Source organism: Cervus canadensis, chromosome 12 (genome assembly GCF_019320065.1).
Source record: "Cervus canadensis isolate Bull #8, Minnesota chromosome 12, ASM1932006v1, whole genome shotgun sequence".
Lineage (NCBI taxonomy): Eukaryota > Metazoa > Chordata > Mammalia > Artiodactyla > Cervidae > Cervus > Cervus canadensis.
In genome coordinates, this window is record NC_057397.1 from 66,865,466 (window position 1) to 66,890,136 (window position 24,671).

Below are 24,671 nucleotides of genomic sequence, written 5' to 3' on the forward strand. Positions count from 1 at the left end.
GACCCTGTTCTGGTGTTGAAAGCATGGTGTCTTAATCTAAAGGAAGTAAGTGGAATTGTTAAATCTCTTTTTGTTGTTATTTACCTACTACAACCAACTAGGTTAGTGCATTAATTTGAAACAGTTCCAAAATACATTGTTTTTAAAAAACAATGGAACCTACAAAAAAGATAGTATGATGCTAGATAGAAATGTTGAAATGACTGATGGGTAATATTTTTTAAAACTTCCATTTTTGGTTGGCATAAATTTCCTTTAATAATTTCTACATTTCCAATAGGATTTCATTTGAGGTTTAACGTATCAAGCCAGTATTATGTTTTTCAGTTTTGGTAATTCTGGATTCCAGGTCATTTAAGATGAAAATGGAAATGCAAAGTTTACTTAAGAAATTTAATTTTCTTCTTCTGTAACATCTAAGTCTTCATCCTCTTCATCATCTTCTTCTGTTTGCTGATCCTTTCTTAGTCGACAGGTCAATACCTGTTAAAAGTTAACATGTTTTAAAAATCATTAACTTAAGGGCACACAGAACAAATATCAGAAAAATGTCCATAAATAATATTTAATAATGAAAATTCTAAATTATGAATTGTATTTAAAGGTTTGAAAACAATCACAAAATTTTTTCATTCATGTTATTTTTTTTGAACAAAAGTGTGAAATTAGCCATTTGAACTCCAGTTGGATATCAGTACTTTGATAACATACTTCCAGAGAAAAAGTACATTATAAAATATTAAAAAGTTTTTAAGTTAAATAATTCTTAGGTCACAAAAACATGAGAATCATCAAAGGGATGGCAGAACAAAAGGATATTTCAACTAGGCAAAAATATTAAAGTTTGAACATAGTGTGATTTAAAATGAATGAGATGAGAATCTGAATTCACGACTTGGCTTTCATTTCTGACTGTTGCCACTTGGGTCATCCTGCTTCAGACTTTTCAGAGGGTGACTATACCTCCCAGGGCACATCTGCAATGTCTGGAGACACCTGATTGTCACTACTTGGGGAGGGTAAGGGCATTCCTGAGCTCCTGTAGGTAGAGACTGGGAATGCTGCTCAGCATCTGTCCAATGCACAGGACAAGATACCACACCCCTGCCCCCCCCCCGCCCCCCAAATCATCTGGCTCAAAGTTGACAGTGCTGAGGCTGAGAAACCTTGGCATTATGTAGTCTAAAGTGCTACACAGATCTTGGCTAACTGAGGTGATACTATTAGCTCTAAATAGTCAAAATTCTCTATATACTATATACTACAGATTTATGGAATTTATTTAGTATTGGAATAATAAAAGTATAATTTGGTTAGGGGGAGAGATGCGTAAGTAAAAAGCAGTAAATAAGTGCTTAGAAGATAAATGAGAACATAAGGTATTGGGTCACATACAACTGAATGCTCAATTTTAAATTCTGAGGGCTAGATATGAAAAAGACCATAGCTTTCTAAATCAGAAGTTGGCAAGCTAAAGCCCAGTTTGTCTTGTTTCTGTAAATAAAGTTTTATTACAACATGTTGATTTGTTAATGTATTGTTTGTGGCTGCTCTTGGTTGGGGCAGAGACCACGTGGTCCACATAACCTGGTATTTTCTCTCTGGCTCCCGAGGAAAAAGGGATATCGCCTACTCTAGATACCAGGTACCTCAGGCTTTCTGGATATAGAAGAAAAGAGAAAATTGATGCTTTGCCTAAAGATACGTGCTTCTAGATCTATGGTAACATTCAGGAAAGGTCCTTTCTAGGTATAATTTCCAGTAAGCCATGCTAGTGGGATTTAAACCCTAGGCAGTTTGATTTCAGAATCTAATCTTCATATTATACCAGAGAACAAATGTAAATTAGCATTCTCCTGCCCATTCTACCTTGCTCCTGAATGTTCTGCTTCACAGTCATATATCTCACAGATAAAAGAAGTATCAATAATAGAGCAGAACCTACTGCAGTTTCACATCATTTTATATATAAGAGGGGAAGAGCAGGTTATTCAAGATCCTATGATTTAAGGAAAACATTTTTAATACTGAACAAAAGGCAGTAGCTTACATTCCTTAAAATTATGGTTTCTAAAAAAAAAAAAAGAAAAATTATGGTTTCTAGCTCACCTGTCCTGTTCCAGATACACACTTAGCTGATAATGATCTTTGAAGAGGTGACTTTGAATTTGCTCTTACAATATCTAAACGGGATGGATAATCTTGGGGATACAGAGAATGTCGGAAAACCTGTTGCAATGATAAAACAATGTTATAAACTAGATACTAAACTGGAAATCTAGAAAGTTATGTTCCCTTTAGTGAAGAATTTGTTGAAGCAACTCCCCTCCCCCACCCTGCCCCGGGGACATTATTGCAAATTTAAAACAAAAATTTAAGAAATATTTTACGTTGGAAAGATGTAAGCTAAAAAATTCTACTGAACCATGTAAAATGATGACGGGTCCTGAAACAGTCACTTAAGAGCTTTTGCTGGTGAAACGTGAAAAGTTCCTGCCTTCAAAGAGTATGCAAGCCAGTGAAACAGCAAGTCACAACTTTGATTCTTTCTGTTCTGCCTGTCCTCAACTCTTACCAGTTTAAATTCACTACAGTGCTTTCCCAATATATCACAGAAGAGTAAATGGAGCCATTCTATGAAATGCCAATGTCAGTAGCGTCTGAAATGTCATTGATTGTTAGTTCTTTTTCCTTAAAGCAGTAGTTCCAAGTATTACTGCACTCTTAAGCTTCCTCATTTATCTTTTACACCACCACTTTGTAACGTAAAACAGGCACGCCTATCAGATGTGAATTTCTTCATATTCCCTCATTTTCCCCTCAACTCGTCATGCTCTCTTTTTGCTTTTTTAAAGCAGGTATCATTCTGAGTCTCCACAGTGCATCTTCCCCTTAGCTAAAACTTCAAACCAACAAAACAAAAACTTGCTCTTTTTTCTGCTTTTTTTAAACATTAAAGAAGTACAGCACATAAAAGCAATCAAGGGATGAAACTTAACAAAAGAGCTAAGATGTGTTTTAGGGCAATCCAAGCATACTGATAATTAAGTTATTTAAGAGTTTTACTGAAGACCCAGTTATATTTTGGTGCTAGACATGGACCCTGGCATCCTGGTATGATATCAAAAGTGGATGACTGAAGTCACTGGTATTTGGAAGAAATACATTTTTGTTAAAACAACATTCTTTGGGTTTTCTAGCAAAGATAAAGTTAAAAGTGGGAAATGGAAGATAATATACCACCCTTGGGATAAACCAGTTAAATATTAATCTACTGCAAAAGAACATATTTACAGGAATATTTATTGGCAATACTGCATTTTCCAATATATGGTCCAAGATCTTTTCTAGGAGTGAGTCTCAAGATCCGAATATGCTCTGAACTGAATGTACAGAGGTGATCTTTTGAAGGGGAATATGATAGTACTTTTAATGTGAAGAACAAATCAGGTAAGGTGGTTTCTGATGTAACTGGATGCAAAAAACTAGCTGCTGTCTGAATAAATCAGCAATTCTCATGTAGTAAGGACTAGAACCTAAGAATATGAAATTATTTCTCTGTCCCTCTCTGCATCTTTTCTCTACTTGTTTCCAAGAAACTTTGTATTTAAAGTTTAAAGGGTCCTTCCTCTCCTTGGTAGCTGGTGTAATTTTACTTTGGCTTGTCCCACACAACTCTTCCCCAGACTGCTTTCCTCTCCTTTCCATAAGTTACGGCATCATAATGCATTATACCTCAGGACCTTTGTATAACTATCTGTACTCTGCCTGATACTGTAGACAGGGATTCGACATACCCCTCCAACTTCTGAATAAGAAATCATTCTTTGATTCTCCAGACTATTTAGGATCCTCCATCACATACACTCATTCGCACAACAGTATGTTATCTCTATATCTTCATATTATGAAATGTATCTTTTTTTTAACACCTGAACTCTTTTTTTTTTAAGTTTCTGCTTTTTGACAACTTGGACCAACTCTATAGCGCTGAATACAGTGTCTGGCATATAACAGATGCTCAGTAAACAGCTGACGAATGTACATAAGTATCTCCATTTTAGAGATAAGCAATGAAGTGTGAAGAAATTAACTTGCTCAATAGTGCCCCATCAGAAAAAGTGGGGAAGTTGATACTCAAAAACACATCTAGACAGCACTGAGATTTTGAGTGCTTATGGATCTCTCCTACAAGCTACCTAGCTAGCTGATAAAGAATAGTGTTAAGAGAAGTGGTAAAGGAAGTGCTGTGACAAAAGAAGATACCTAGGACCTATGGAACAAGAAAGAAAATCTTTGGGTCCAGAGGGCTTGAGGAACTTGAAAGTGCATTAAGTCAAGGGTGTTAGAAAATGGAGAATGAAAATACTTGTAATGGGAACTTCAAGCTTATAGCCAAAGTGGGGGATCAATTTTAAACCTGCTACTCAATGCAGTGTTGTTTCTTGCAGGAAACAGTTCATGTCACTCACCAAGAACCATGCTTCTGGCAGTGTAGGTAGGATAAAAACAGTGTCTGTAATCAGACTACTGTTTGGCTTTCGGCTATGTTACTAGCTATGGGATCCTCTGGAAAGTTCCTTAACCTCACTATGCCTCAGTTTTTTCCTCCGTAGAAATGAGGACAGTAAGTACTTTTATTAAAATTCATGGTAGGATTAAAATAATACAGTGAAAATGCACAGGTCAGTAGCTGGTTAATCACTGTATAAACATTTGCTCTTTTGTAAATTACAGTTAAAAGCTTGATGGTTATTTTTTTAAAAAATAGGATGTAAAAATGAGTGAAAATGAAGAAACCTTAGCTTTAGTATTTGGAGGGAATAGAAACCATTCTATTAACAAATAGTAATAGAAATATGATTGTGTATGCTTTACTGAGGTAAAAGTGAGATCAGATTTTGGCATTGGAAAACATACTAAAACATGTACTTCTCTTCATTTTGGCCAAGCTGTAGTCTGGTTTTACTGAATTCCTGTTTCTTGAAACCAGTGGAGTAGTGGGAAGTGAAGCCTTGGGGAATCTCAGATATTTTACTTAAAAAAATAAATGGATCCTTGAAAATTATGGAATTAACTCATATAACTAAAAAATTTTGGCTATATCTTGAGAATACATGGCTGTTCTCACTTCTACTGTAGAGATTATTGGACAAAGTCATCTTGAATATTTAAGAGTTAATATTTGCATTTAACTATCAATACAAAGCAAGCCTGGAGAACCAGTATTGCCTGGAGAATCCCATACATAGGAGCCTGGCAGGCTACGGTCCATGGGGTCACAGAGTCAGACACGACTGAGTGAAACACACACACAGCCACCCCCCCTCCCCACCTATATACAAATCTACACTTATTTCATAGCTTACAGATTAAGTCTCACAAAACTGGTTAGAAACCAGATTCTGCTCTTTTACTAGCTAAGTTGTCAAGGGCAAGTTAAGTTACTTAAAGCCTCTACACCTGCTTTCTTTAGTTGCAAATGAATCATCACAGCACCTGAGTTATAGGAATGAGTGAGAAAATGTAAAGCTTTCGGTGTTGTGCGTGGCATAAATACTCAAATTTTGGCTTAAATCAATAAATAGTATTTTTAACACACATAAGTGACTTACACCACTAGTCAAAATGATACCTTATTTCACATTATGGCTTTGTTTCTATGTTTTACTAGATATTAATCCTTTGAACTTAACCATGGTTAATTTGAAAAGTTAACTAGAAAGTCATAAAGGTTCAGCTATTTGGAACTGCATACAATGACATCTAAACCATGTAGTGTTGTAATTTAAGATTTTTACCCAAACTGTAATGGTTTCTTTTAAATATTTCCATATCAATAGAAGAACTGAGCTTAGACATAGTCCTACCTCTAAATCTTCTTCTTCATCAATCTTTTGTATATTTTGGTAGGCAGCAGTGTAGACCTCTAAAGCTTTGCCGTGAAATAACATTTCAATAGTGATAAATTCTGAAAATATAGTCTGAAAAAACAAGGATTTGAATTTAAACAAATTGCTTCATGAATTTAGTAGAGTTATTCTCTACTATAGTCTTGACATTTTATTAAATACAGAGGTTTTTCAACAGGGAAAATGAAGTACAAATGATAACTGGAATAAAAATAGTTGCAGATATCTTCTGCAGCAAAACTTTCAAATTACACAAAATATTTAGTATCTTATTATTTACTCCCATTTTTAAGTATGTTCTATTAGACATTTATGTTTAAAAAAGATGTTTGTCACTACATCACTAAAATGTTTGTCACTATGTACTCTGTTGCTCAATGCCTATAAATACTAGCTAAAGAAGTTCAGTTCTGATGCTTTTTTTTCTTTTTTTTTTTAGCAACTCCAACTGGTGTTTAAAGGAATGTTTTTAGGCAAGAATTCCATCCCAACACATTATATGTTGCTTGTATTCTCCAGCCACATTTCCTACTCCTGATAACAGCATGATACATGTGCATAGAGCTTTCCAGTTTACAAATATATGACATGCTCAGCATTGCTCATAGTTACAATGTTAAGACTTGGGTCTGATTCTTCAAGGTTATAGCTCCTGCTCATTGTACTGTGCTGTTCTCACTGGACTCAATTATTTCCTTTGCAAATACACTGCAGGTAAACTCTTATCAGCAAGATGATGACAACTTTTGGTCGGGAAGGCTATGAGAAAAGAGAATGAATAAGGGTGTGCACCTTGATCTAAGCAGGGGTGGGAGCAGAACTGGTAGGCAGAAAGTATGTAAGCCAGATACGTTTTCAATAAAAAAGGGTCTCATCCTTCTATCATTTTGTCTCTTATCAAGATAAAAAAATCGGAGCAGTAACATAGAGAGCAGTGGAGAGAATAAGAATAGGATAGAAAATAACTCAAGCACTGTCCTTAAAGGGGCAGTATAGATAAAATGGGTTAGGCTCAAAGGCAATAGTCAAATACTCATTTTCCTTCATTTCTGCTCTCCTGTCTTAACCACCCAGATAGGAGTGGTCCTGCACCCTGGAAGACAGCCATACAGCTATCTTGTAGTATCATATTTAGAAATAATTTTCCTCAAATAAATACATCTTTCAATGATCACATGTAATCTGCTAATCTGGAATGGGTCAGTATGGTAAGAGACGGGCATACAAGGAGTTTTGTTTACCCCCTTTTCAATTTTGTTTGACTAGAAGGCCATTTGGGTGGATACTTCAATTTTATTGGTGGGGGATGGGGGAGTTAATGGAATTCTCTACTCATTGGCAAGTATTCTGTAAAGCAGGTGGCAGAGCAGTTAAAAATAGGGGCTTTGGATTAAGATTAACCTGATTTCAAATCAGGGGTTCCTAGATGGCGTTAGTGGTAAAGAACCTAACTGCTAATGCAGAAGACATAAGAGACGCAGGTTCAATCCCTGGGTAGGGAAGAACCCATGGAGGAGGGCATCCACTCCAGTGCTCTTGCCTGGAGAATCCCACAGACCTGGCGAGCAAGGTCCATGGGGTAGCAAAGAGTCGAACACGACTGAAGTGACTTAGCACGAGTTCAAATCAAGACTGAAACAAATCAGCTGTGTAATATTAAGCACTTTATCTGTTCTTTTTCCTTAATATCAAAATCATAGGTTTTGCCTTAAGGGTTAAATGTAATCAAGAAAAAGTATAGTATGGTTACTGGCTTAGAGTAAGTGCTCAGCACAAATTAGCTAATTTTATTGCTAAAGAAGTAAGCCAGATAAATTAGAAATTGTTCCTTATGTAACATTAAAACCTCCATCCTGGTTTAATTGAAAAGCAGAACATTTAACAAAAAAGTCATTAAAGGTCTTGTTAACAATTTTTGCAAATAAAGGTAAAATGACAGCTCTCTAGAGTAAAGGGTATTCAATAAATGATTTCAGGAGAACTTTCTATTCATTTGAAAATAATAAATTTAGACATTTAAATATTTAAAATACTAAAAAATCATACAAAGACTAGAAGAAAATACAGCAAATAGTTATATAATCTCAGGGATGAATACTCCTTTCTAAATACAACATCAAGGCAGAAAGAGAAGACCAATAGATCTGGCAGCAAAAAATAAGACTAAGGTGGCAAAATTATAAGCAACAAAATGGGAAAATATATTTCGACATATCTTCTCTTTAATATAATAGGTTAATTTTCTCAGTCTGAAGAGTTTTTAAAAATTAACAAAAAATGCCAACACTCTAAAAATATAAGCTAAGGTCAAGTGAGTAATTTAGTGTCATTAAATATATGAAAAAACACTTCCTCAACAGTAGTAACTGAAAATTAAAATGATACTGATTTTACACTATCACATTGGGTACTATTAAAAATACTACTACTCAGCATTGTTACACTGGGTGCTCATGTAATGTTCTGCAGAAATGTAAACTAGTCAAAGATTTGTGGACAGAAGTTATAAATAGCTATCCAAATTGAAAGTGTGTATGCTCTTTGAACAAGAATGCTACTTCCAGTAATTTATCCCCCGCAAAATAACTGAACCAGCAAAAGGGTGGATGTTTAATGATGCAATGAGATCTATAATAGCAAAAATAATCTAGATGTCCACCAACAGGTGATGGTTAAACGTATGAATCTATCCATGTAGCTATACTATTCTCCATATAGTATAGCAAAATACTATACAAGGATACCAAAAAGGACAACATGGAACTTTGTTTCTTACCACAAATATATCCATGATATATTAAATTTTAAAAAGAGATGCTACATATAGTGTGGTCCCACTTAAATATAACTGTATAGGGGTAATAATATTGCCTTTCTCATAAGACACTGTGAGGAGGAAATGAGTTTATCCACATAAAATGCTTAGAATGTGTGGCATAGTTAATGTCTTAAGAAATATTGGTTGTTGTCATTCTCCTTAGTATATTTCTTGTGTATGTTTCATAGAAAAAAAGTCTGGAAGGATATAAACCAAGATGCTGATTATTTCTCAGTAGGGAATTATGTTTTCTTCCATAATTTTATGAAAATTTATGGTCATTTTATATTTATAAGAAAAATAAAGCTGATAAAAACTAAATCTTGAAGATGTTTCTTGTTCACATCAGCTACTTTACCAATACTGAATTGCTATCCCTATCTGTCCCTGGAATGACCCCTGATCAAGATCCTTTTCATAGGTCAGAAAATTCCCTTGACAACATATAACTGATGACTTTTCCTATTACATGGGAAAGAAATAGAACTATGAGTTTTCTTCCACATTCCATACAACTAACTAAGTTCACAGCAACTTCTCTCAGACAAACACTTTGCAAGGTTTGTATGAAGTCTTTTACTAAGAATTGTGCTACCTTACTAATTAATGCTGCTACTAAAATTCAGATGGACTTGTTGATAAACCCCACCTCATAGTTAATACATTATGAGCAGTGCTCACTATTGTCAATCATTTCTACCCTCAGGGAGATTTAAGCACCCAGAAGTTCTGCTTCCATCTGAAACAGTAGCCTGAAAACAGGTAACAATAAGAACATTCTTAAAAAAAAAAGAATGTTCTGTGTTTCTCCCAAAATATGAGTGGCATCAATGATTTTTTCCAAGAATTTGTCTCACAAATAGAAGTGTTTGTAAGACATGCTAACATCAACACAGCAGTACCTGAATACTGTTTTTATTAGAAATAAGGGTGTGGTAAAGTAACCCTTTTTATCTGATTTTTAAGGCTCTTGGGTGTAGGATTTGTGCATCCTTCTTTGTCATAAAACATCTCAAATGAAGCTTAACTTTGAACAGGAACAGTTTGACAGATAAGGAGGAAAGATACAGAGATTGGAGATTCATAATCCTAACAGACTGGAATTGATTCCTGGAACTGATAATTCTGGGATTTTGATAAGAGTTTGTATTAAAAGTGTACATTTTCACAGATGACATGATCTTATATATAGAAAATCCAAAAAAAAAAGAAAATCCAAAGGAATATGCAAAAAACTATCAGAGCTAATAACAGAGTTCTGCAGGGTTGCAAGATACAAAGTTAGTACACAAAAATCAATTGTATTTCTGTGTATTTGCAATGCACAACTGAAATGAAATGAAGTAAACAATTCCATTTATAGTAGCATCAATAATTATGAAATACTGAGGAAAAAGTTTAAAAAAGCACAAAACATACATTATTAAAATAAGGATGCTTTAACTAAATGGAAAAACAGCCCATGTTCATGGATTGGAAGAATTCATCCAAAAAGGCACTACTCCCCAAACTGATCTACAGATTTGATGCAATCCCTATCAGAATTTGGTGGTTCAGACGGTATCTGCTAGCAATGCAGGAGACCTGGGTTCAATCCTCTGGAGAAGGGAGTGACTATGCACTCCAGTATTCTTGCCTAGAGAACCCCATGGGCAGGGGAGTCTGTCGGGTAACAGTCCATGGGGTTGCAGAGAGTAGGACATGACTGAGTGACCACGCATGCACATGCGCACGCTGTCAGGATCCCAGCCGACTTGTGGAAACTGATAAGCTGATTCCAAAATTCACACCAAACTACAACAGATTCAGAATAATCAAAAGAATCTTAAAAAGGAACAAAATAGAGAATTTATACATCTTGACTTTAAAACTTATTACAAAACACTGTTAAAACAGTATGATACTGGAATAAGGAGAAGGAAATGGCAAACTACTCCAGTATTCTTGTCTGGGAAATCTCACGGACAGAGGAGCTTGGTAGGCTACAGTCTATGGGCTTGCAAGAGTCAGATGTGTTAGTGACTAAACCACCACCATACATCAATAAAAGAGAATGGAAGTTCAGAGACAAAACATGTCAACTTTCAACAAGAGTGCCAGGACTTAAAAAACAGTCTCTTCAACAAATCACTGGAACAACTGCGTGGACAGATGGAAAAGAATGGGGTTTAACTTTTAGTTCACGTGATACACAAAAATTAACGGATCAAAGACTTAATAGTGAAAACTATAACAGTGTTAGAAGAAAACCAAGATAAATCTTTATAATTTCAGATTTGGCAATGGATTCTTAGATAACGACGCAGTCCACAGAATTCTCCAGGCCAGAATACTGGAGTGGGGAGCCTTTCCCTTCTCCAGGGGATCTTCCCAACCCAGGGATCGAACCCAGGTCTCCCACATTGCAGGTGGATTCTTTACCAGCTGAGCCACCAAGGAAGCCCAATAATACTGGAGTGGGTAGCCTTTCCCTTCTCCAGGGGAACTTCCAGACCCAGGAATTGAACCACGGTCTCCTGCATTACAGGCAGATTCTTTGCCAGCTGAGCTGTCAGGGAAGCCCAAAGATAAACTGGACTTCATCAAAATTAAAAAGCTTTGTGCTTCAAGGGATACCATCAAGATAGTGAAAAGAACTCACAGAATGGAAGGAAATAACTGCAAAACATTTGATAAAGGATTTGCATACAGAATATAAAAAGAACTCTTAAAATGAAATAAAAAATAAATCCAATTAAAATAATCTGAATAGACATTTTTTTCTCAAGGAAGATATCCAAATGGCCATAAACATCAGCAGGAAAATGCAAATCAAAACCACAATAAGATACCACTCTACACTCACTAGGATGGCTATAATGAAAAAGTTTGGTGAGCAACAAGTATTGGGGGGGATGCAGAGCAATCAGAAGCCTCATATAATACTGCTGGGAAAATACAGTGGCATAGCCACTTTGGCAAACAGTCTGGCAGTTTCTCACATAATTAAAGATAGAGTCACCTTATAAGCCAGCAATTCAACAGGGTATATGGTTGAACTAAAATGAAAAATGTCTAAGAGAAATATGTCTCAACAAAAACTTGTACATGAATGTTTGTATCATTAATCATGACAGCGAAAAGGTAGAATATGGTAATATCCATACAATGGAATATTATTCCACCATACAAAGGAATGAGACAGATATTGATACATGTTACACCATAGATAAACCTTGAAAGCACGCTAAGTGAAAGAAACCAGTTATGAAAACCATGTATTTTATGATTCCATTCATATGAAATGTACATTCAGAAGAGCCAAGTCCAAAGAGACATGAGATTAGTGATAGTTGCTTAGGCCGCGGCTGGGGGCTGTGGGAGCAGGGAGGTAAAAGCTAAAGTGTACTAGGCCTCACTCTGAGATGATAAGAATGTTCTAAAATGGAGTGGTGATGGTTGTAGATATCTGAACATATTAGAAACTGGTGAGCTGTATGGTGAATTGTATGGTATATGAATTATCCCTCTAGCTTTTTTTTGGTTTTCTCCTATTTTTTCTCTTTTTTTTTGTTTTTGTGACTGCCACAAGACCTCCCTCTTCTAGGGGCATGAGACCGCAGGCAGAGAAGCATGGAAGCACGTTTTTTCTCCATGCACCCTCCACTGTGCAGTGCCTGACTCCCTGTCCTGCTGCTTCAGGAAATCCCAGGCTGCAGTCGGGAATTCTACACTCACTGTCTCTGCTCGTTTTGCAACTGGTGGTGCTCATGGGATTATAAACGCCTGTAGAGTTGGCCAGCATGCAAGAAGAAGCACATGGAAGTGAGTCCAAAGATCAGAGACAAAGATTGCCAGGTATAAAAGAGAAGTGTGCAGGCATGAAGAACAGCGGTAGGGTGAGGAATCGGGCTCCCAGGTCACTAAAGAAGTCCTTAGGTGGCAATGGATCAGGCATATCTCACAAGTTTCCAATCGTCTTTTTTAGATGAAAGCTAATTATTTCAACCTTCCTTCCCTTCTCCCTCAATTTAAGAGAGGATGCTGGCAGTTACATTACGCCCTGCCAGTGTTCCCCCATGTCGGCAAAAGGGTTGTCTCAGGCCAGCCTGCTACGGAGCTCTTCCTAAGTAGCAATCTACATTACACTCTGAGTGCTGAACTGACAGGCTTACTTTTTTTTTTCTTCAACCTTCAGGACCAAAGTAGAGACCTTTGAGCCTGGCTATCAGAAAAAATCAAAGTTCTGGAATTCTATGAAACTATGATAGGAAATTAAAAAACATAAAAGGACAAATAAATGTTTCATTGATTGCAGAGAGGAATGGTACAATTAAGTGGCAGGTAACGCTGATTTTATTGATAAGGGCATAACTTTTGAAAGAAGGATAATTTGTTAGTAAAGTTATGAAAATAACAAAAAATACTTCTCTTTAAAAGCTGTTCCAGAAGAATTTTCAGTGAGTGAAAAGGCATCCTTAGATGACTTGTTTTAAAGGACACAACATGGTCATAAGTAATCCTCCAAATCTTTCCAAAATATTGATGAGTAAGTCACTGAAGACCATCTTGAGGTTTGGGGATTTGGGAGGGAGGTTCTGGAGGGAGGGCATATACATATAATTATGACTGACTTCCATAGTTGTATGGTAGAAACCACTACAACATTGTAAAGCAATTATCCTCCAATTAAAAAAATACCATCTCAAGTCCAGGAACCTGAATGTCTACTGATGTGTTACAATAAAATAAGGCTATTCTTCCTGTGACACTAAACTATGGTGGATGCACGTTTATGTGGTTAGCTACTCTTATTTATTTGATAATGTAGGAATTAGAAAGCTACAAGCCAAAAATATTAGTAATAGTGTTAGGGGAAGCACACTGACTGAAACTGCCCACCCTGGCCAGGCACCATAGTAACCATTTGCATGAGTTGTTTTACTACAGGAGGTCCTGGTAAGGAACATAGAACAAACAAGCCACCACCAACAGGAAGAGTTCGGGAAAGGTCAAAAGGAGACACCACATCTCCGACCACCTCCCAGAATCCTTCTCTCTGGCATCCATCTTGGCTGAACAAGGCGTGCACAACCAGGGAGGACTCTGAGTCAGAATAAAAGGCTAAAGACAACCTGGAAACTAATCCCATCACCATAAAACCCATGCAAGCCATGCGACAGAGCTGTTCTCCTGGGTTCCCTGACGCTGCTGCTCTCCACCCGCGCACCCTTTCCAATAAAATCTCTTGCTTTCTCAGCACATGTGTCTCCTCAGACAGTTCTTTTCCGAGAGTCAGACAAGAGCCCAGTTTCGGGCCCTGGAAGGGGTCCCCCTTACTGCAACAATACTGTATAGTAATGGAAAGCACAGGTTTTTAAAATATAGTTCAGACTTTGAACTGTGGGCTATGATACTGCCTTATATCTCTTCTTAATCACCTCACTTTCATGGTAATATCCATACAATAGAATATTATTCCACCATTAAAAGGAATGAGATAGATACTGGTACGTAGTATACATAGATGCTACACTATGAGGTTGCTGTAAAGATTAAAAGATAATTTATGTAAAGTGCCTGGACTAGTACCTGATACATAAAAACATAATAGACTTTATTTTTCTGTGGTTAATAGTATTTTTGATAACATCTGAATATCTGGCCTCTGGTTGTGAATGTAGTAGTACCTTTATATACTGTTGTTTCCATAAGAAAATAACATTTGATATATTTTGTTTATATCTTTCTCACACAGACTATGAGCTAAAGAAAATCAGTAATTTAAATTTTTCATAAATTTAAATAAAAAATTAATTTAGAAAACATATTTTGAACCTTAATAGTTATTTTGTTACCTTTATATCCTTTATTTTCTGCTTTTCAAAATTGTCAATAGTTTCCTCCAGATGACGAGTTGTTCGGGTAGCATCCATTGTAGCTCTTTGTAATTCAGTTTCTGCCTACAAAAGTATTCCCCAACCAAAGATACAAAAAACAAAAATCAAGTCAGAATCCTTTTGATTGCGTCCTTCTGTAAATGCTACCTTTGTAAATACAGTGTTGGCTTTTTATAAACGCAGTTCTGTAAATGCATTTGTAAATGCAATACTGGCTTTTTGCCGTAACAGTGTAAATCACTCAAAAATACATATTACCACATAAAGCGATTTATATAATAAACACAGAAGAATAAAAAACTTTAAATTTATTAGATGATATGATTCATGATCTCAAAACAAAATTCCTTCCCTTTTTTTATACAAACCATTCTTTTTCCTGCTATCACCCTGTTTGATTTACTGTAAAACTATTTTCTATATTTTCTACTGCTTTCCCATATTTCAAGTCTCTGCCATTTATTATGCTCTCCTTTTCCTCTTACTATCTCTCTCCCCTTTAATGCTTTGTCCTGCCAAAAGACCTGTGACTTAAGTATTTTCAATCTTCTAGTTCTCCAAATGCATGAAATGTTTCTACTGCTGAAATATCTTAATCAGGTAGAGGAGAATATACATATAAAGAATGTTGAGCACCAAAGAGTTGATGCTATCGAACTGTGGTGCTAGAGAAGACTCTTGAGAGTCCCTTGGACTGCAAGATCAAACCAGTCAATCCTAAAGGAAATCAACCTTGAATATTCATTGGAAGGACTGATGCTGAAGCTCCAATCCTTTCGCTACCAGATGTGAACAGCCTGATTGGAAAAGACCCTATGCTGGCAAAGATTAAGGGCAAGAGGAGAGGGGGTGACAGAGGATGAGACGGTTGGATGGCATCATTGACTCAATGGACATGAGTCTAAGCAAACTTCAGTAGATAGTGAAGGACAGGGAAGCCTGGTGTGCTGCAGTCCATGGGGTCACAAAGAGTCGGACATGACTGAGTGACTGAACAACAACAAAAAAGAATATACACTACAAATGTTTATTTCAGTATATATTCAGTATTATATTCAGTATGAATATTCTTCTTATAAGCTAGTAATATTGCACTATTACTACTTAGTTAATGCTTATTACAAAATATATATATACATACACACCAATAACTAATAAATAATATGGAAAGTCTAACGCTTTGCTTCAAAGTACTGATACTGTTTAGATTCACACTGTACAATCAGTATGGTGGCCACTAGCAACATGTAGCTATTTACATTTAAATTAATTAAAAAGCTGGTTATTCTAGTTGCCATTTCATGAGCTCAACAGCCATATATATAGCTAGTGGCATATATTTCTCTTTAAAATATCATTTCTTCCTTAATGACAACAGTTATCCAAAAATATTTAAAATTTTTTGTTGAACTAAGAAAACATGTTTTAAAAACATGGCCCAATTTTCTGATTAAGTTCTAATAATGTTTTGTTTCCTATGCTAGTATTATGTTCACTGAAAAGTATCACATATCATCATCTTAATAATTATTGCATAGAAAAAATCTGCAGTTGTAAGTAAAGTTTTGTGACACATAATATTAAAACATTTACACTCTTGCTTTCTTTTTTAAGAAAATGTATAAATGGAAATAAAGTAAAAGGGTTTACTACAGGGATCCATTTCTTGACACATCACTTTATTACCCACCTGTGACTGAAATTTTTCATAAAGGAAAAATACATTTCAAGTAGAACAATCTATTCCAATAAATTAAAATCATATGCTCTGACAGAATTATATCCTCTTGTAATTAGACTATACATTAATCATAACTTTTATTGATTATATACTAACTAGGTTAATTCAGATATACAATTTCAAGAAACTAAGCTTTAAAACATACTCATATATATCTGTGTGTGTACATTTGCTATAAAGGGTGTAAAGTTTTCCTGCATAATTTTACATGCAAACTTTTAATCATAACCAGTAATCAAAAACAATTCCCTTTATTACTGGGCTTTGGATTTTTTAAAATGTAACTATCACAGGGTTTATTATGATGAAAAACTTTCTAAATGTTATGATGTGTGTTAACCTTTTACTAATGAAAATATTCAAGCAGAGTATTTTTCTAATACTGTTCAATACATGTGACTCATGCAATTTTTTACCGTGACTACTTAATTTTGACATGTGTTTCCCTTCCCCATTTTTTGACAGTTTAAAATTTGGAAGGGTAGGTAGAGTTGGTTAAATTAGGAAAGAGTAGGAAGCAGAAGCCACAGCTGGGACAGCTGTATCTTAATCTCCTACCACCCTCCAGCAACTATTTTTCATTTCTTAAAGTCTCAAATCCTTTCACTCCAGCATAGCAACTTGCCCAAAGTTACACAGCTATTTTTAGGAAAGTGGATACAGATCTGTATTCCTTCCTTTTGTTGAAAATTCTTCAAAATCATATAACGTACTAATTTGGGTAGGAGATACTTTTGATTAAAATATTATGATGCTTTATGAATAGGATATCAGTGTATTTAATGAAATTAGTCTGCGTACAAAATGGCCTATAAAAGAGTGAGCCAGATTGGTGCTTTTCAAATTGTGTTGCAGGAAACTTTTCAGTAGCTACCAGGGGCCTTGTGGGGGGTCCAGGTAGTGCACTAGGATTCTTCATCACCCCAGCCTCTTATACCTCTTTTATTTTACATACTGAACATTAATGTGTTTCTTTTTAATAGTGAGATGAATTTTAAGGGTCATCCTGGTAAATATTCTTTGATGCTATGACTGAGTATCTTTATATTTATAGTGGATTCATTTCTATGTAGTTCAGTTCAGTTCAGTAGCTCAGCAGTGTCCGACTCTTTGCGACCCCATGAACCGCAGCACGCCGGGCCTCCCTGTCCATCACCAACTCCCGGAGTTTACTCAAACTCATGTCCGTTGAGTTGGTGATGCCATCCAACCATCTCATCCTCTGTCATCCCCTTCTCCTCCCACCCTCAATCTTTTCCAGCATCAGGGTCTTTTCAAATGAGTCAGCTCTTCGCATCAGGTGGCCAAAGTATTGGAGTTCCAGCTAAATGTAGACTGTCCTTTATTTTCTAGTCTCAGGTTGTCAAAATCATGAGACATAAGCAAGCATGGGGAAGAGGCAGCAGGGTAAGTTGAACATGAAGTGAAAGTCACTCAGTCGTGTCTGACTCTTTGCAACACCATGGACTATACAGTCCATGGAATTCTCCAGGCCAGAATACTGGAGTAGGTAGCCTTTCCTTTTCCAGGGAATCTTCCCCACCCAGGGGACAAATCCAGGTTCCCTGGATCAAACCCAGGTCTCCTGCATTGCAGGCGGATTCTTTACCAGCTGAGCCACCAGTGAAGCCCCACAGTAAGTTAGTACTTTCTCTACAATTGCACTTATCCCAGTTGCTTACAATAAGTCAGGTGCTATTTTTCTTTTTTGTTTAATTTTGAATAGGCACATTCTAAGTTTAAGAAATAATCGCTCTTAACAGAAGAGCCTTGTAACAGTAGACAAGTCTATTAAGACTTGTGTCCAGCTGTGAATCTCAAAACTCTTGAATATCCTAAGCGTCTTTGGCGAGAAGTCATAAGTGCAGTTTCACAAAGTAGTTGTTTTCTTAAGAGGAAGGGAATTTTGGGGAAAAAATAGTTTGTTCCTTTCCTCAAATGCAGGGCTGAGAAGGCATTGATATATTAGGATTAATGACAGATCTTTAAGTTACTTTTATAATTAATATTTCATCATTTGTTTAGTCATCAATCATTTTTTATGTAAAAGATCTTAGAATTTTGTATGTACTGTTTATAAAATATCTATACATATGAGTGTTTTAAATTTGGAAAGTCTATCGTGGAAAACAACACAAGAAGACTGATTTGGGTTGTATACTCTCTTTAAAATTAACTAATTTCCACAGTAAGCATTTTAAATGCCCATGTTTCTTTTCAAAATTTATATTCATATTCTCTGCAGATTTAAAGTATAAATGCATAATTTTCATATATATTTACTTTTGTACAGCATACCTTACAAAATATTTTTTTAAAGACCAAAATTCAAAGGATACAATAACATGTCGATCAGATGGATTTCTCTGACGTGTTCTTTCTAACTGAGTTAACTGTTTAGCTTCTCGATTCCTTGCTGTTAATGTTGCTTTGAGATCATCCTGCAAAAAGGCATTTTTTTTGTTAATAAATATCTCTGATTTAAGAATAAAATACACACGTCTCTGTTTTAGAATGCAAAAACATTCCCTACTTGATTCAGGCATTGCTATCATTGGAGTTATTACATCACCAGTGTGTAGCTTTGTACGTAAGCCTATGTGCATGTGTGTATTTAATATCTTATTAAATAATGACAGAATTGCAATGCAAAATTATATATACACACACACACACATATGTATATACACACATACAAAATTTTGATTGTGGTGGTAGTTACATGTGTATACACATTTACTAAAACATTTAAAACAGGAGAATTTTACTGTATGTAAATTATGCCTCAATAAAATTGATTTTAATATATAGAACTTTCAGAATGTAATATCTACCATGGTGACTAGAATTAATAATACTGTACTGCATTTTGAAAGTTGTTAGGATACTAGGTCTTAAAAGTTCTCATCACAAGGAAAAGATTTTTTAAACTATATATTGTGACAGATGCGAACTAGACTTATTCAATCATTTCACAATATATACAAACATCAAATCATTATGTTGTACTTCAAGAAAAAAAATTTTAAAAAAGCTTTGTTACACTGACTTTTAGTTTGCATGTTATTGCCTGCTTTAAAACAAAAATATAAGAATATTTAGTAAAATAATTTCTGTCCATATATTCTTCATGACTATAAATATTTTAAAGTTTCCACAATAAACAAAATAATGCTATGATGCTATAGTAGTATATAAAATACTTCATTATTCTCAAAGTTCTAAGAAATAATGCTTCAGTGTAATAAGAATGACTGAACACTACTCTGTACCTTTTCTCAAAAGGATAGTTATTGGAAACCTTGTGTTTTGCCAGAATACCTAAAAATAATAGAAAAAATGAATTTACTTACTCGCTTCATTTTTACAATGGTTCCATAAGCTTTCAAAGGTTCAACTACTTTGGCTTCAAGTCTTTCAACCTATTGAGAATTATTATAAAATATAACTGAAAAGAAACATAGACATATCAAAATTTAAATTCTGAAATAAAACCTACGCTATCCAGACCATAATCACTATACTGATTAATATTTGACAGTTTTTAAATTAAAATGTCAGCAACATTTATAAATAAAAGGGTAATCTCTGGAAATTGGTAAAACTCAGAATCTAAACTCAAATATATTAAAAACTGTGACAGTGTGCAGTAGCTTTGGTAAGTTTTAAGATCTCACATTTTATTGCGGCTACCCTTTCAGTGTGTTTAACACCTGAATGGATACTTCACATACATTATATCTGAAATGTAACAGCCCAACCTTCCAGATAAGGAAACTGAAGCTGAAAAATATAGCATATTGGAAGCATTTAAAACAACTGCATCCCCAAAAGAAAAAAAGCCTAGAGACCACTGTATTAACTGCAATTTTTTTTTTATGGGAAGACATTTGTAAATTATCAAAGCTTAAAGAACAAGATAGATGGTCTCAGTGTTGCTGAGCTGTCAATCTCTCTTTTAAGTAGAACTAAACAGTTTTCTTAAACATTGCAATATTTATCAGATTCTGAGTAATTTCTCCTTTTACTAATAGCACTAGTGGAAGGCACTAAAGAAATGAATTTTTTTAAAAGGCAAGTATATAGCTTTTTAAATAAATATAAGAAAAACAACTCCTGGACATTAAAATTTTCTTTTTCAGGATAAGTAATACAAGATGACATATATTTAATTGTTTAAAATGAACATGTATTACTTTTGTAGCAGGAAAAAACCTTTATTTTGCTGATACATGTTTTTATAATCAGTGAGTATATATAACTTTATAATGGTTTTTGTTTAGTTTCTATAAACAGAATGTATACTTCATTTTAAAAGATTTTAGGAAAATAGAGATCAAGTTCTCACTAAGCTTTTAAATATTAGGAATCCTAAAAACAAATCCATGAATATTCAGGATTATTTATTCCATTTCAAATAATCCATACACTGGTTATTCAGTGTAAAGATTAGCTAGATCTTTTTTCTGTTCTCCTTTTTGTAGCCTACCTTTTTTGTTCATTGTTCTTTAGCACCTCCACCATTTGGTAAGCAAGGGAAATAAAAAGGAGAACACATGTAAATCAATTCACTTTGCTATTTGATAAATAGCATAAAGATTTTCTAGAAAGGGGCACTGAAATTATTGGCTAAAGTAGGATTTTAGGATTATCTGTGAGTACAAACTACTTATGAAACAGTCAAGTTCCCAGTTACACGTAACTGAAAGTTTATTACATACAAAACATACGAGAAGAACCCACCATTTCCCCCCAAAGTAATTACTACTCAAATTTCTGTATTATTAGCAGTTATAGCTTCAAGGATCATTATCTTCTTTTTGATTTCAAGGTTTTTTTTTTTTTTTTGGATAATTGAAATTTGTTTTAGGCTTTTAAAAAGAACCAAAGGCACAAAAGAAGCAATACAGCTCAAAAACCGGGCAACTCCTGACAGGTTAAAAGTTAAAGTGAAAACTTCCAACCTGAGTCTTGAACCTTAAAAGAAATATACCTGAAAGTGCAAACGAGGTATTAAAGTAATGGGCTGGGTTTCCCTGATGGCGCAGTGGATAGATAGGTGTCCAGGTGCTAATGAAGGGGACACGGGTTCGATCCCTGGAGTGGGAAGGTCCCACACCCAGCGGAGCCACTAAGCCCATGTGCCACCAACTACTGAGCCCGCCTGCTACAATTACTGAAGCTCTTGGGCCTAGAGCCCCATCTCCGCGACAAGAGAGGCTACAGCAATGAGAAGCCCGCGCCCTGCAAGGAAGAGTAGCCTCCCTGGCCCCAACTAGAGAAAACCCAGGGAGCAATGAAGACCCAGCTCAGGCAAAAATAAATAAATTTTTAAAAAGTAAATGGGATTTAACAATTTAAACAATTACAACACCATCTTCTACCCCCGTCCTTTTGGGGTGGGGTGGGGAACTTAACAAAGTTTCACTGTTGATTGTAAAAGAAATCAGTGCACTTTTTTTTTTTTTGCCCTCCTCTCAATGAAACATAGCTCAACTTCCAGCGCTCGGAAGCAGCAACAGAGATCTCCTGTACAGTTACTACTTATCCACTCACAGTACCACTCCCAATATCTTCCATCTCCAGGTATACTACTTTAATATGTATCTACCGGCAGACAAGACACAAGCCAAGCTCCTTTTCTTGCCTCGGGTACTATGTTTACTACCCCCTGTAAACAGTCACCCCTTTGGCTAAAAGCTGGCAAATGAGGTGGGGAAATTCAGGACTTCAAGACACCCTAGAGGTTAGTTTGAAAACGGCAAAAATTACAGGAAGCTTCCCTTTAATGACTCACACAGTGCTACCGACATGACAATGCACGTTTATCATCAAGTGTGTGCCCGCCACTGCAGTTGGGTAGATTACACGTCTTCACGGCTCCTCTGTCCACCACTTCAGGGCTCACTCATTAACAGGACGCTGTGACCTCACTCCATACCTCGGCTTGTCGATAATCCTGAAGTTTGGCAAACTCGTCCGCAAAGTTTTTCAGGCCCTGCTTTAACTGCGGGGTCTCGGTAGAGGCATACAGGTTGATTTCGTTCACCAGGAGATCCGCTTTGTCTCGCAGTCGGGCGGTTTTCCGCACGTAAGCAGCAAAGATCTGGCACAGCTCTCCGAAATGTTTCTCCACATTGGTGACAGCATCTTGCAGTTGTCTGGTCTGAGCATCCCTACAGAGAAAGGGGACACACAAAAAAGCAAATCATTCTCATCTGATGAGGTGACATGACTTCATCTTCGCGTTACACGTGATGACGCCGACATTCCCGGGGAGGGGGGGGCGCAGTTTGCAGCTTCGCCGGCGCAAACCTTCAAGCACCCCTGTGTCTCCTCCGGGCCCCCATCCCGGGCCTGGTCTGCACTTCCCGCAGTGCCGGCGCCCCGAGAGGCCCCGCTGGATCCGCGGCAGTGCCGGGCCGGCTCCCGGGGACCGCGTTGCGGGGCGCCGCTGGGGCCCAGGGTGGTCGGCCCAGAGCGCGGCGGGCGCCGCTCGGAGCCCGGCCTGAGGGCCCGAACTCGGTCCGGAGGCTCACGGAGGAAGGCTTCGCGCCCCGACCCGAGCCCTGGCGTGTGTGTGTGTGTGTGTGTGTGGTGGGGGGACCCTGGGCCGCTGCGGCCTCCCGGCGGCGGTTACCGGTTTTCCAAGCTGCGCCTCAACATGCTGCCTCGCTCACTGCTGGAGACCCCGGGCTGAGGCCCAACGACAGGGTCTCGGCGCCCGGACGTGCGCCGGGGCGCGAGAGCCCGCCCCGCGCGCGCCCGCCCCCCGCGTCGGGGCCGCCGCCGCAGCCGCCGGCGCGAGGGCCTCGGCGTTTCCACGGCAACGAGGCGCGCGCCCCCGCGACCGGCGTCCGGAAGCGCGGGAAGGGCCCGGATGCGGGCACGCGCGGGGCGCGCCCACTCGCAACCGCTGACCCCCGGCGTCCGCCCCGGCGTCCCCCGCGGCCGGCGCCCGGAAGCGCGGGAAGGGCCCGGGTGCGGGCACGCGCGGGGCGCGCCCACCCGCGCCCGCCCCGGCGTACCCCGGGGGCGAAAGCCTTTGGCAGGTTGGCGGACTGTTTGTGGCCACCGGGCCTCTGCCCCTCCTGAGGCGCCGCGCCACCAAACTTCCGCCTCTGTCCCGGCTCACTGGGCCGGGAGCACAGCCGGTCAGCCGGTAACGAGGGGGAGATGAACCGAACGGCGGTAGGGCGGGTCTCGGCTGAGTCGTAGAACCTGCGTTCAGCTTGTCCAAGTCTCCGTGTGGAGGCCGAAAGTGCAGCCTCTTGCAAGGAGCAGCGCTTTCCGCCCTGTTCGTTTCTTCAGCAAATGTTTACTGAGCTCCCGTTTTGTGGAAAACAGAATGTTCGACTTTGGGAAAAACAAAGATAAGAATCCGCCCCTTACCACCCCCCACCATCCCTGAAGGGCCTTAGAGTTAAATGAGAGAGACAGACCTCAGCGATATACCCCGAGATAACAAACTGTGGTGTTGGAGAAGACTCTTGAGAGTCTCTTGGACTTCAAGGAGATCCAACCGGTCCATCCTAAAGGAAATAAGTCCTGAATATTCTCTGGAAAGGCTGATGCTGAAGCTGAAACTCCAGTACTCTGGCCACCTGATGCGAAGAACCGACTCCTTGGAAAAGACCCTGATGCTGGGAAAGAATGAGGGCAGGAAGAGAAGGGGACGACAGAGAATGAGATGCTTGGATGGCATCACCGATTCCAATGGACATGAGTTTGGGTAGACTCCGGGAGTTGGTGATGGACAGGGAGGCCTGGCGTGCTGCGGTCCATGGCATCGCAAAGAGTCAGACACGACTGAGTGACGGAACTGAACTGAACAAACGAAACCCCGTGTCCTTGGCCTTCGCTTGTGCTCCTTTTCCAAGTAAACCCTAAGGGACTAAATCTTGACTTTCTGTCTTTCAAGAACCCTCCTGTGACAACTTGGACACTTCTGTCTTCCAGGCAGTGTTAAGAGCCCCTTCCAAGGCGGTATATTCTGTTGATTTTGGTATATTTAGGTATATTTCTGCCTCCTAGTTTAGACTTGAAGCTCTTGGACGCAGAGGAAAGGTAATCTGGGTCTTGTAATCCTCAGCATTGTGTGCTGATAAAAGTTTGTTTTGGACAAACGGATGTCCCCAGACCTTTGTTACCTCTCTTACAGAACTTTTCTTCTCTCCTGTTACAAATATGCCTCTCTTCTCCCCCTGCATTCATTCAGCAAGTTGTCCATTGAATACCTGATGTGTTTCAGATATTATGCCGGCTCTGAGTGGTAAATGAAAACCGGAATAGTGTTTACTCTAACAGAGCCCACAGTCTCC

General features: G+C 37.9%; 1 protein-coding gene across 1 annotated transcript; it reads right to left on the bottom strand.

Moving 5' to 3' along the window:
- Positions 1 to 232: 232 nt before the first annotated feature.
- On the bottom strand, positions 233 to 23,270 carry CIBAR1 (CBY1 interacting BAR domain containing 1). The gene is made up of 9 exons (XM_043483038.1): positions 22,991 to 23,270; positions 22,292 to 22,526; positions 19,704 to 19,772; positions 18,690 to 18,791; positions 16,300 to 16,305; positions 14,568 to 14,672; positions 5,871 to 5,984; positions 2,110 to 2,229; positions 233 to 483 (listed from the first exon to the last, which is right to left on the bottom strand). Exons 1-9 carry the CDS (start codon positions 23,014 to 23,016, stop codon positions 394 to 396), a joined length of 867 nt encoding a protein of 288 aa, XP_043338973.1. The 5' UTR covers positions 23,017 to 23,270; the 3' UTR covers positions 233 to 393.
- Positions 23,271 to 24,671: the final 1,401 nt, after the last annotated feature.